General features: G+C 55.5%; 1 protein-coding gene across 2 annotated transcripts in view; it reads right to left on the bottom strand.

Annotated features, from left to right (window-relative positions):
- SORL1 (sortilin related receptor 1) overlaps positions 1 to 12,998 on the bottom strand; it is a 41,099-nt gene that overhangs the window by 17,170 nt on the left and 10,931 nt on the right. For both annotated transcript variants that reach the window (XM_084495791.1, XM_084495790.1), the window contains exons 7-25: positions 11,911 to 12,012; positions 11,616 to 11,785; positions 11,334 to 11,526; positions 11,138 to 11,255; positions 10,496 to 10,569; positions 8,680 to 8,768; positions 8,396 to 8,574; positions 7,650 to 7,836; positions 6,521 to 6,649; positions 6,245 to 6,330; positions 4,940 to 5,112; positions 4,597 to 4,728; positions 3,829 to 3,920; positions 3,099 to 3,345; positions 2,639 to 2,777; positions 2,286 to 2,459; positions 2,018 to 2,131; positions 1,515 to 1,637; positions 752 to 871 (exon numbers count right to left, since the gene is read on the bottom strand). In XM_084495791.1, the coding sequence (XP_084351917.1) occupies positions 752 to 871; positions 1,515 to 1,637; positions 2,018 to 2,131; positions 2,286 to 2,459; positions 2,639 to 2,777; positions 3,099 to 3,345; positions 3,829 to 3,920; positions 4,597 to 4,728; positions 4,940 to 5,112; positions 6,245 to 6,330; positions 6,521 to 6,649; positions 7,650 to 7,836; positions 8,396 to 8,574; positions 8,680 to 8,768; positions 10,496 to 10,569; positions 11,138 to 11,255; positions 11,334 to 11,526; positions 11,616 to 11,785; positions 11,911 to 12,012 (2,641 nt within the window). The remainder of the gene's footprint in view (positions 1 to 751; positions 872 to 1,514; positions 1,638 to 2,017; positions 2,132 to 2,285; positions 2,460 to 2,638; positions 2,778 to 3,098; positions 3,346 to 3,828; positions 3,921 to 4,596; positions 4,729 to 4,939; positions 5,113 to 6,244; positions 6,331 to 6,520; positions 6,650 to 7,649; positions 7,837 to 8,395; positions 8,575 to 8,679; positions 8,769 to 10,495; positions 10,570 to 11,137; positions 11,256 to 11,333; positions 11,527 to 11,615; positions 11,786 to 11,910; positions 12,013 to 12,998) is intronic.

Genomic DNA, 12,998 nt, shown 5'->3' with positions numbered 1-12,998 from the left:
GAAAAAGATCAATGCATTGTTATCAGCTGGCTTTTCTGATGAGGAGTAGGCTCTATCTGGCTGTTGACTTTAGCACTGTCAGTTTTATACTGGTGTTGAGGGTGGTTGAGTGCCGTGACTGTCAGAGCATGAGGCTCCCAGGTGCAGGGCATGATGCACAGGGTGAGGACTAGCATTTCTTGCAACCAGGTGGCATCGATTTGAGTTATAAGCAAAAAAGAGAGCAGATCTGCCACTTGTGGCTCCATAGCTCTGCCACCCACTTTAGATTTCTGAAGCCATGGAGAACAGCAAGGCTGCTCACAAGAGGAGCTGCTTCCCCACCAAATCTGCCTCTCCCTTGCAGCCTCTCTGCAGTTTATTGCTTTCTTGTTTTCTGCAACGTGCTTAACGGCAAGAAACCGGTCAGAGTTCAAGCTCTGAAAGGAGATCAGTGCACACTGCCCTGTTTGTTGCCTCGCTGCAACAAAGGAGCCCATTTTGCACACAAATATTCTTTGGCTGCCCGGCGGCCACGGCCCCGCTTCCCTATTCAGTGCGCCTTCAAAGGCACAGCCGCCGTGGCACAACGCCTTGCAGCACCTCGGGCTGCTGAGGATGTGCTGGGAGCAGCCCGTGGTGGTGCAAAGCACAGTGTAAAAACATCCTCACCAAGAGCCATGCTAGTGAAACCCCTCAAATGCTGTTTGGAGAGGTTGGGAGCCCTTAAGGAGTGATGGCAGCAGGTTATTGAAGACATCAAAGTGCTTACCCGTGCAGTTGGCTTCATCAGACCAGTCCCTGCAGTCGTTATCGCCATCACACATCCAGGAAAGGCGAATGCACATCCCTGAGCTGCAGCTGAACTCGTCGCTTCTGCACTGGTGAGCCTCTGCAAACAAGCACAGGCGCTTTTCAGGTGCTTTGGGGGCTAGGGGAGAGGAGGAGGACAACTTCACACAGGCTATGGACCAAGGAGAGGAGGCTGATGGTTCAGAAGCAACAGCCCATGCAGCCCTGCAAAGCACAGCCATCCTAAAAGCAGCTTTTCCTGCCTTGTCCCTAGCCCTGGATGACCCAGGGGTCCCATCCTGCTCTGTTTACCAGCGTCATTTCTCCTTCAGTTCATCACTGACCTCTCTGAATCACTGAGCTGGAGATGGATGGCTGCAAACACGGGAACACCGAGCAACCCACGCCTCCCATGCGTCTGCTGGGCGGCTGCCCAAGGTCAGCCTTTAATCTCTCCCAAATATTTGGCTTCGAGTTACAGGGGAACCCAAGGAGCAGAGCGGGAGAGCTGGATGACAGCAGCACAGAAGCCTCCCTGCCAGACCGCAGCCAGGGGGGAATCACTGCACGGCCTCGCTGGCTTCTTCCATCCCTTATCTCCTGCCCAGAACGTGGTGGGAGGAGGCGGTTTTTGGCCAGGGTGAACACAAGGGGATCTGAGGCAGCACTGCCTTGCCCGACAGCAGGGTTTCATCCCTCGCACAGGGAAAGGGGAGGAAATTTCAGGCCGGGAGGCAGCTCACCGCAGTGACTTTCGTCGCTGTTATCTCCGCAGTCGTCCTCCAGGTCGCACTTGTAGGACAGCGGGATGCAGGTCCCCGAGCCCCGGCAGCGGAACTGGGTCTCGGCGTCGCACACCGTGGTGGCTGATGTGGCAGGGAGAGGAGGAGGAGATCAGGGTCATGGGGAGGGGACAGATCCTGCCACCACGGGCATGCGTGAAGGAGAGGGAAAGCATCCTGCAGAGCCTCGCTCAATGCAGCCTGAAGCACCGCTTCGATGTCGATGTCAATTTTGGGGAATGGGGCTGAAAGTCATCCCGCCCCACTGCTTGCAAGCCAGGGCAGAAAAGTCAAGGGGCAAATGTTGCAGGGCACCAGTTGCCCAGCCAGCTTGGGATATCACCCCCAGGAGCACCTCTTGCTCCCCCTGACTACACAGGGAGTATAAGCAATCGGCTCAGGTGCAGCGACGCCGCAGCAGACATCTAAATTTGGAGGGGCGAACGCCAGCGCAGGACACTCACGGCAGTTCTTCTCGTCGCTCATGTCCCCACAGTCATTGTCATTGTCACACTGCCAAATGCTGTTGATGCAGTTCCCATTGAAGCATCTGTACTGGTTGGGCAGACACGTGTTTTCTGGTGCAGAGGGGAAAACAAAAACAAGCCGGCAGGAGGCATGACGCCGCATTTTGGGACAGCGGGCTGCTCTCCTCCTCGCCCAAAGGGCAGCAGGAGAGGCTTTGAAATAGAGGCTGCCACCTCGCAAGGCAGGAACAGAGCTCGGTTTTACCTTCCTTCAGGCAAGTGGTGTTCTTCATGACGTAGCCACGAGGACAGTCGCACCTCACCTCCCCTGTGGGCAGCACGGAGCTGGAAACCCCCTCGGGGCACTTGCAGCTCCGGCCGTTGTTGGACTTGGGCAGGCAGAGCAGGCTGCAGGGGTGGGTGATGCAGGCGTTCTGCCCTGGCACCGGGGGAAGGAGGGGGACACCATGAGGGCAGGAGGCTTCAGACCCCACGGGAAGCTCTATCCCACCCAGAACCCAGCTTTAGGTTCGCACCCCATTTTTTTCGGTCTCTTTCAGGCTGGGAAAAGCCCTCTGGAGATCCTACGCCCACCTGAAGAAGAAGCCAGTCCATTACCTGTTGTTTTCCCTTTGTAAAATATTTTCATGTCCATGATCCCGTTTAACCGGCCGACTAAAGTCTCCATCCTGGAGCCGCTGGTTTTGGATGCTCGGAAGATGCTCAGCTGCGACCAGTCGTTCCAGTAGATCTCATTCTGAAACGCAGGCCCTGCTGTCGGTGTCCCCTTGCACTACAGCACCTGAGCACCCTGTGGTCACGGGGTAGCAGCGTGCAAACCCTCCCCAGCCAGTGGGGAGGAAGATGAGGAAGACCTGAACTGGGATTTGAGTATGAGTGGAAGCAGACGTTGCTAGCTTCAGGGGGCTGTGGGAACACACCCGGAGCATAAAGAGATTGAGCATCGTGCTAGCTCCTTCCCACCAAACCCAAAGTGCTAAAGGCTTGCCCAATGCAAGCAGCAGCCGCAGTGTGCGTGCAATGGAAACGTGTACAAAATGAGAGGCTGCAGCGATACCTTAAACACAGCGATAGCGTAGGGGTGCGGGAGGCTGTCCAGGATCACGGATCTCTGCAGCCCGTTGAAATCCACCCTCTCGATTCTGTCCATGTAGGCTTCGGTCCAGTAGATCCAGCGGTCGTCCACCGAGATGCCGTTGGGCCACCGCACGCCCTCCGAGACGATGCAGCCGGCCGAGGACCCATCCATGTCACTTCTGTAAATGCCGGGTCTGGAGTCTCCCCAGTCAGTCCAGAACATCAGCCTGCAACAGGCAGAGAGCGTACCCAAAATAACAACCCAGCGTGTCGCGAGGGAACAGGTTATCAGGCGGTGTTTGAGTGCTTTACATTCCCCATCTCTTGCAAGACGTGCCTTTGGGAAAGGAGCACTTTGCAAGTCAAATGAGCGCGAGCAGCAGATCTGCGAGCAGAAGGCAGGCTAATTTAGCTGCAGTTTCTGGGGCATGAGTGCAGCTGGAGGTTACCTAGCTGTGAACTGCTGTGTCTAAGAGCTGGGAGCACTGCAAGGTGCCAACACAGCTGTCGGGATGGTGCTCGTGCTCTAACCAGCCACGGGAGTGCAGCCAGGCTCTGTCGGTGCCTCCCCATCACCCCCAAGCCTTGCCTGCAGCACCTCCCTTGGGTTCTGCTCGTGTGAATGTGGTGGTGAAGGAGAGGGCTTGGTCTGCCTGGTGCCCCCAAGGAGAACCGAGGGACGTGGCTGCTGCGGATGGTTTCTTTCTTACCCTTCTCGGGGAACCAGGGCGAGGGCTCTGGGTCGCTCGAGTATGGAGGAATTGAGGACGGTGAGACGCAGGTCTCCGTCCGGATTGGCAACCTGGAGTCGTGATGAAAGAGAAGGGCTGTGCTTACTGCGGGCTGCTGTCCCCCTAAAGCTTTGTGGATCCTAGGGCATTTAATTAGTGCATTCTAATAAAATAGCTGCCACAGGCACAAGGAGCAGGTACTCTAAGGTGGGTGATAACAGATGGTGGGGTGGTGAATTTAGCGGCAGTTTGAAGGAGCTCTGTTTGCAACCCACCCGGCTGGGTGTGGGTTTTGCTTTTTTCCCCCTCTTTGGCCTCACAAACTGACCTCAGGGCTGAATATGATCGTGTTCTCAGGCAACGAGTGTAGGATGCAAGGAAAAGGTTACACCGGGGAGGTTCAGGTTGGCTATTAGGATAAACTTCTTCATGGAGAGGGCGTACAAGGGGCTGCCCAGGGCAGTGGTGGAAGCCCAGTCCCTGGAGCCAGTTAGGAGATGTGTGGACATGGCTCTAAGGGACACGGTTTAGTGGTGGGACTTGGTAGGTCAGGTTGACTGCTGGACTTGATAATCTTGAAGGTCTTTTCCAACCTAGATGGTCCTGTAGACCCAAGGCAGCATCATGCCGTGCTGCTGGTGAGGGCTGGGGCTCAGTCACAACAAGCCAGCAGTATTTTGGGGCCCAGCTGCCCCAAAGGTGCCCTACTGCAGTCCCCTCTTTGCAGCAGGGGTGATGTGGCCATACCTCGATTTTGGGAATCCCAGCATTGACCCAGTACAGCAACCGACTGAGAGGTTCAAAGGCCAAGGCTTCCACTGTTTCCAGCCCGGTGCTTACGATTATTTCCTGCCCAGAGCTGCCATTGAGACAAAGACGCTGGGAAAAGAAAAAAAGAAAAAAAAGAAAAAAGAAAAAAAGACAAAGAAATAGAAAAATGAACATTAATAAAAAGCAAGGACATTCCCAGCTTCGAGATTAGCAGAGGCAGGTGTGCAAGACAAGTTGCACAGAGAGCTGAGCGATGAGAAACGCCTGAAATGAGGCTCTCAGCTCAGTCTTGCCCTGGCAGCAGGAGTCCCCCGCTCACCTGGATGATGTCGAGGGTGACGTCGGCCCAGTACAAGCAGTTGTGCTCGTAGTCAAAATCGAGGGCGACCGCCCCGCGCAGCCCCGCCAGCGGCAGCTCCTCGCTGATGCCCGAGGAGAGGTCGTAGCGGTGGATGGAGTAGCGGGTGGCGTACAGGATGAACTCGTTCTCCTCTGTGGGGACAGGGCGCTTGTCACCCGGACACCTCGGGCCCTTTGGGGATGCTCAAGGAGTGCAAGGGCATTTTATCTTCCCCCCTCCTGCCTGCATGCTGTGGCTCCACGGCATAACATAGGCAAAGGCCCTTGTCTCAGTGGGATTAGGCTGATTAGGATCCACTAATAGCCTTACTCGCTCCCCTTATTCACTCGCACCCCAGGAAAACCCTCCAGCCGTTGTTTATCCAGAGGGCTGAAGGAGGAGGCAAGGATGGCAAAAAGCACTGTGACCGCTTCCTTTCTACGTTAGCATGCTGGCAATTAGGAACAAAATGCTGCTCTCTGCTCCTCCAAATTCTCATAAAAAAGGTGAGAGCGCTGCCTTGGGGTCCACCTTCCCTGCAGAAGCTATCCCAGCGTGGGGTTGTGTTCCTGATGTGCGCAGGGTGGTACACAATGGGAACCCGGCCCAGGACAAAGTCTCCCGGGTGTTAGCACACTACAAGTGAAGCCCGATAATGCTATTAACGAGGGAGGCTGATGGCAGGGAGTAGCTCTGGCTCTGCACCCCTAATGAGATTATATGGAGATAGGAAATGGATACCGTACACCCAAGGGTTACCATGGCACAAGCCAACACGTATCCAAAGACGATGAATAAACACTCTGGGAACAAGGCACTGCAAAGCTGGGGCAGGAAGGGACCACAAATTTATTTTCTGATCACCAGGGCCTGTCACAGCATGCCCAGAGCAGCTTCCAAATAGCTGCAGAGGGCTTGGAGGGGCGGAAATCACATCGGTGCTGGGCGAGGAGGAAAGCTACACGTGGTGAGGGCCCCGGGTGCGCCCTGCCTGCAGCATGGTGCCAGCCTTGTGCAAAGCCATCACTCTCGAGCTGCTGCGTGATGGCAGATTAAATTAAAGCTGCGAGGAGCAGAATGCAAATAGCTGGCAGCACGCAGGCATGGCAGCGTGTCAGGGCATCATAGGTTTGAGAGGAGAGAGCGCAGGGATGGAGGTGATGTCTTACTGGGTGTATGAGGATAAAAGGGCAGCCTCTGCACTGGTCTCCAGTAGTCGTGGCTAATTTACACCTCAGGAACGAGCTGAAGGTGTCTGAATGAGGCTGTCCTGCAGGTACTTACCAGCCAGTGGGCATGGTACAAGCTCCCCTTCAAGCCGGGACTCGATGTCTCCACCTGTACACGTGTCTCCGGAGATCTTGCGGTAGCTGCAACACACAGAGCCAGGCAGTTCATGGTCCTTAGCTCCAAATTAGATGTTGCGATGTATGGCTGAGCATGCGATCCATTTAGTGCTGCTTATGGGGTGTTTGTGTGTGTGTTTTACCAGTTTTAGCACCAGCAGCATAAATGCCAGTGCTGAGAGGATCGGGTTCCCCTCCCAAGCACAACACTTACCCTCGAGTCCTCTTGTAAGTTGAGCCAACGGGGCAAGGTACCGGCGGGTCGTACGGCTTCCCAGCAAATTCAGGGTCGGGGACACAGACTTCTAATGATAAATCCTCACTCAGCTTAAAGCCAAAATCACTGCAAGGAGACAAACGAGGTGAGGAGGGAAGGGAGGGAAGGAAACCAGTGTCACTGCGCTGTGCTATTACTCCCCTCTATTTTTGCAAAGAAGTTTTAAGCTCTCACTCATGTATTATCAATATTTGGCTGTATACCAATACTGTACAGCCCAGACAGCTTCTTTCAGCAGGGCATTTCACAAACACCTCACAAATAAGCCTCCCCAGGGCTGGGCAGCCTGGGCTGGGACAGGCAGCAAGGCAGAGAGGAGCCAGAGCACCCCGGACTCCGCACCCCTGCTCCGTGCCAGCTGCCTGATGTCTGCATCTCGGCTTTCCTGGCCGTAAAATGGGAGTTGAGGTGTGTTTGGAAAATGCCATGGAGGAGGTTACATTGCTCTGATTTTGCCGTGGTTCCGAGGCAGGGAGCAGATCCCACCAGCCCTACTTTTTTTGCCCGTGACAAGGCAGCTGCCCCTCCGGTCCCATTTCGGCACCAGGCAGGCAGGTACCAGGCATTTGGGCAGCTTCAAGCTCTGCTAAAAGCCCAGCCCACAAAACCCCGTTCACTTCCTAACCCCAAAGCTTTGCATCCAATTGCCAGAGCCCGTACCCAAATCCCGACAGCTGTGCGGTTGCATTGCCGAGCACACTGCAGATGAAATGATAAAGCAGGGCCAGCTGCTCCTGCTCAGGGTCAGCGGGCTGTTTAGCAGAGCATCTCTACGTGATGGCAAATTGTCTGCCGTCATTTGAAAGAAGGTGATGGATTAACAATACTTTCCTCTTCTAAAGAACCTTTCAGAGGCTCCCCAAAGGCTCTAGGGACATTAATTAAGTCTCATGCCCCATTATTAATGAAAGGATGTTTTCAGTCTATTTAGTTTCCTCTTCGCTATAAAATCAAGCAGCAATACAAAGAGCTAAGTAAATTGGATGTTTGTCCACTTTGAGCGATTGGTCACAGATATTTATCTCAGACTTACGACCCAGACTAAAAGAAATTAATTGGTATTTACCATTCAAAGTCTTCCCTCGTACAAGAGCAGTTGGAGACCATGACAGGCCTGTCAAAATCCTCCCCATTGAAGCACGTCGCATGAGGAGTCCTCCTTTTGAAAACGGTTTTATGCCCCAGTAAGCATTCATTGCCTCGCTCATCGGAGGGCGACCACAGCTTGTAGTCGTTCTCTGTGCACGGGACCCCTACGAGAAGGGACAAGGTTGGCTTAAAAAATTGCGTAGGCATCCCAGAACGAAGGATTGGGAGCAAGAGAGTGCCGGGTCCCCGGGGAGGAGGTGCCAACCCCAGCCTCTCGCCCGGCCCCCAGCTCCACGGTGGTGGAGGTGAAGTTGTGATGCCTCGTGGAGCTGTTCTGGTTGCCAGACAGCTCCGCTTCTAACAAAACGTCAAGGGAATCCGCTGCAGATTTTAGTCGAGCAAATTCCTCTGCCAAGCTTAAACTGCTCTTTGATTAAAAACGCTGCCTCGCAATCAAAGCTGAAGCGGGTCATAAAACATTCATGGGCACAAGCCTTCAGAAGGTTTGCTCTTCTCTGTTCCTGCTGAACAAATCCCTCGGAGACGAGGGAGGGGGTTTGGGTGCGAGCATCTCCAGCAGCCGTGTCTGCATGGACATGGGTGTTTTGGGGTGGGTGCACGGTGTGGGCACCAGCCGGGGTTTGGCGAGAGCTTTATTAAATTGAGCAACCTGGGCCAGGATGGCTCTCGTGCGCCCGCTGCAGCCCTGGTGGTGTCCCTTACCCAGCACGTCGGTGGTGTTGATCTGCAGGATCAGCCAGCTGTGGCCGTTCTCTTTGTAGGAGCCAAAGATGGTGAATATGGTGCTCTTCTCCCCGGGCTCCGTCAGCAGCCCGTACACAAACACCGGCTTCTCCGAGAAGGTGAACGTCTTCCAGGTTTCCCCTTCGTTGGTGCTGTACCTGTGGAAAAAAAGGAGCAGGATGTCCGCAGTGGGCAAGCCTTTGCCTGCCCCGGGGCAACCTCTAGCCCCAGCCCGAGGCCAGCCTCCACTGTGCCTCCCTTACTTGAGCTGGTCGGTCTCCGTGCCTTGTGCGATGGCCACGAGAATGCCCCCATGGTCACCCCAGGTGTAATAATGGGGTCCCGACAGTGCCTGGAAGAGAAACGGGGGTGAAGGGAGAACATCGGGGCATGGGGATAAAGGGCGTCAGGGCATTTTGCATATCCCAGTGTCGAGACCCTGAATCGTTCACGCATGTTAGGATGTCCCTGGCTTAATGCTGAGATCACCCATAGCAGAGCCGTGTTGGATCAAGGGGAAAGCTTTGCTGGGAAGCACACGTCAGGGCTGCTGTCTGACCCACACGAACCCCTCGGGTCTCCAAGTGTCTGGAGGCACCAGAAATTCAACTGCTTACGGGCCAACTCCTGCCGTTGGCCTCATTTCCCTAAATACACAATTGTGTGCTGCACCCTGGACTCTCCTCCTCCTGCACCAAACTTCTCGCCCTCCTGCTCCCCACCTCCGTGCCATGCTCGAGAGCCCAGCAGGGCCTCGCTGCCCTCCTACAGCAGCCGAGAAATGCTTCTTCTTGGGCTGAGAGCTTTCCTGAGAGCTGAACAAGAAATGGAGCTGCGGCAAGCAAAAACAAGCCCCGGAGATGGTCTGCGCATCCGCCCCCAGGAAGAAACTTGTTGTGCTTCCTGCTCCCCCCCCCTGCTCTGCACAGTGAGCCCCAGCACAAAACCACTCTGCTTTCCTCCCCAGGGAGCTCGGCTTCAAAACAGAAAGCACGGACGTGCCCGACTCTGCTCGCAGTATGCACTAACGCGCTCGGGGATGATCCCGTGAAGGGCACCAAGCACACCGGCTCCTTTTTACTGCTTTTTCAGACCAAACCAGGGATCTGCAGAGCCAAAAGCCTTCCAGCAGCCTCCAAACCCAGGAAGCAAAGGTTGTGTTGTGCTTCCAGCTGGCAAACAACAGCACGGGGTCGTTCTGCCCCTCTGCGTGGGACACAAAGGGGCTGGGTGGTGCAGCAGCTCGGCGCTGTGCGCCGCGGCTCTGCTTGTCCTCAGCGTGCTTTCATTGCCCTGCGAGCCAGGAGGCAGCACAGCGCTCCAAAGTCTCAGCTTTCCGCATACTCTCCCTGCCCAGAACTGCAACGATCTCACCAGGGGAAACTTTGGATCCCCACGTGGGTCCCCAGGCGGATTTTGGAGCTGCCAGCCCCAGGGGTGCTGTGGCAGCAGCCAGAGCCGCGGTGTGCCCAGACGCTAACCCAGACCGCGCGGCACTTACGGGGAGGAAAAGGAGGCCGGTTAATTCACAGGACTAAATAGCTTGCAGATGTTGAAATAGCATATTACACTCGCAGCAGAGAGCGCGGGCAGACCACAAATACTGCCGCAGACCAGAACACCCACTCAGTAAACAGCATCGAGCTCCCTGTAAACTGAGGGCAACGTCCCGTGTTTCTGGAGGATGCTGGAGCCTCTCCAGCCCCTTTGCAAAAGCCCTGGCTGTCAGGCTCGTCTAAAAGGGGCCAGATGACCCGGGCCAAGGACACGTCCTGTGAGCTGAATAAATACAAAGAGAGGGGAGAGCTCTGCTGCACGTGAAGCGCTGCCTTGGCCATGAGGCTCCCCTCCACCGTGCCTGTTCCTACATCTACATCCTACAAAATGTACATCCTACAAAAAGAAAAAAAAAAAAAAGCCTTTTTGCTTTGATCTCAAGGGGCATTCAGCATCTTCCAGCTCCAGCTCTTTGATGCATGCACGGAGGTCACCTTTAGTGCCTGGGGGCTGCATGGCTCTTATCAACATCCCGCCTGCTGCACCGCCACTGCGGCTGAGCTGGTGAGCAGGTGCCCTTACCTCCCTCCACCTCGCCCCGGCGCTGCTGGAGATGTAGACGTTGGTTTTCCTCCCCATGTTCCTGCCGACGGAGCCTAGGAGAATGAGAAAAATCATTCCTCTCCAGGTACACAAAGGCACTGCTTAAAATGAAGCCAGCCACCTCAAAAACTATTTCAGTCCGTGAGCCAAGAGGCAGTGATGGAGGAGCTGATTTTTCCCAATAGAAGCCAATGCTTTAAAACCAAATATTTTAAGGACCATTACAAGTTTTAAAAGCAGCTGGGGAAAAGCATATGGCTATAAACACGATCAAACAAAACGTGCTTGTAGTTCTGCAAATGTTCCATAACTTGTTTTCTATGGGAAAAAAGTGAAGCAAACAGCAATTTCTGCAAGTCCAAGCCCCCTTTCGCTTGGACAGCAGCAGGAAGGAGGAACAGAGCGAAGTGGGCAAGGTTTCTAATGTCACCGTGCTGCAGCGACATGGACGTGCTGTAATTACTGGGAGAACGGGGCAGCAAAATGCACAACGTAATTGCCATTGTGTAAAATCCCTCCTGCTGGTGCATCTGGGAGCGAGATGCCACTAAGTTTTTGGTGTCCTGACAGCAGGGAGCCCCCGAGCCCTCCCTGTGCAGCCCCGGGGAGGAGAAGCGGTACCGGTGGCGATGATCAGTCCCGGCGCCGACTCTTTGGAGAGGATGGGCATCCTGCGCAGCTGGAAATTCAGCAGCTGGCTCAGGCGCTGGGCCAGGTGGAGAGAGCAGCCCTGGGCGAGCTGGAAAAGCAAAGCGCATCAGTGGGCATCCATCCCTCGTCCCACCGAGTCCTGCGATCCCCCTCCGCCCGGCGCTACCTCGCAGTTCGTCTTCTCCCCGTAGTGCGTCTGCGCCGGGGGCTGCAGCGGCTCCCAGGTGCCCCCCTTGTCGAAGGTGATGACGGAGCGCATGTTCTCCTCGCTGAAGGAGCCGTTGATCAGCGTGGCGATGTAGACGCCCCGCACGCCCTCGACGCGGTGGAAGTCCGCAAAGGGCTCGTTGGCAAAATACCTGCGAGGGGAGGCAACGGGGAGCTCGAGAGCCTTTGGGGACCAAAAGCAGCCGACAAGTACTGAGATTTTGGCCGGAGAGCACGCTACCTGACCAAGGTGTCACTGCCAGCTCCTCCCGGGCTGTAGTACAGCACGTTTTCTAAGGACAGGGAGAACTTCAGGCCCTCTGCCTCCGAGATGTAGAGGTTGGTGCGGTTGTTGTCGTGGCTGACGCACACGAACACCTGGTCCTCCGATGCATCGGCGATGTAATACTCCTGCGGGATGTGAACGGGAGGCTTACGAGCAGGATTTACATGTAGGGCAATTTGGCTTTTCCACTTAGCAGTCACTCTTCTCTCTGCCCTGCAGCAGGGAGGTCGTCTTGGACGGCACCGCTTACCTTAATTGGGTGCTTGGTAACGAACTGGGCCACCCGCATCGGCTTGCGGTTGAAGGAAACCCAGAGCTGGACCGACGGCGGCTGCGAGCTACCCAGCAAACGCTGTGGTGGAGCAGAAGGAAACATTAGGAGCAGATTTCAGCCCTGAAAATGCCTTGAAATTGGCTGAATCGGGCAAATCCATGGATGGTGTGGCTGGGGAGTGAGCTGGCACCCACTGCCCACCTCCCTGAACCCGAACCTACAAGGCAGGGATGGTGACAGCATCCCTGCAGCAGCGATGAACACAAGCATCCCTCCTGCTGCCCCTTCTGCCAGGTCAGGTGGAGGAAAGGAGGCTGGATTGAAGCAGAACAGCCTGTCCTCGCCTTCCTATTTTTAATGATTTGCACCAAGTGAAAGGCGCCAGCGCTGAGCCAAAAAAGCAAAAGCTGGGGGCAACACATTTCACGTGGGTTGCCAACGGTAAGAACCCAAACCCAGATTTAGGCTCCAAAAATAAGCGGCCTGATTTTTCCCAGGCTCTGCATCGCTAAGCAACCGCGGCTCCCATGGCGAGGAGCAGGAGTCAGGAGGTCCCTGCGCCTCCGCGCCCGAGACGCGGCCGCTCTCCTCCCCTGCACCGCGGCAAGGTTTGGTGCAGGGACCAGATACCGAGCATGAGACCCCCAACGCCAAACTGGGGGGTTCCAGCCAGGCTGACTGCACCAGAGTAGGTCCTACTGGTCCTCATGTACAGGTAATTTTAATGTGATTTGGTGCAGCACCAGCCAGTACAGGAACAGGAGAAAGCGTGGCAGTGGCCCCTGCACCCCAGGAGTTCTCCAGGAGCAGAAACAACCCTGAAGAAACCCCGAATTGAGGTCGTGCTGCAAAATGTCATGGCTCAAACCAGCTCCAGCTGTCAGGGTGCTGCCCATGAACCCGAAGGCTGTGCAGGACGGGCTGGCACCTCCATGTCCCCACGCTTCCCCTGACACCAGCAGCGCGCCCAGATAAAATCTGCAAGCCGCAGGGCGGGCTCAGCGCCAAGGCGCTGGGCCCTAGGAGGTGCAGGAGAGATTTCTGAGAAACTGAAAGCCCTCCTC

The sequence above is a fragment of the Aythya ferina genome, assembly GCF_964211825.1.
Source record: "Aythya ferina genome assembly, chromosome: 22".
Classification (NCBI taxonomy): Eukaryota; Metazoa; Chordata; class Aves; order Anseriformes; family Anatidae; genus Aythya; species Aythya ferina.
The sequence above is the reverse complement of the archived record's forward strand: the minus strand, read 5'-3'. Positions and strand labels throughout refer to the sequence as shown.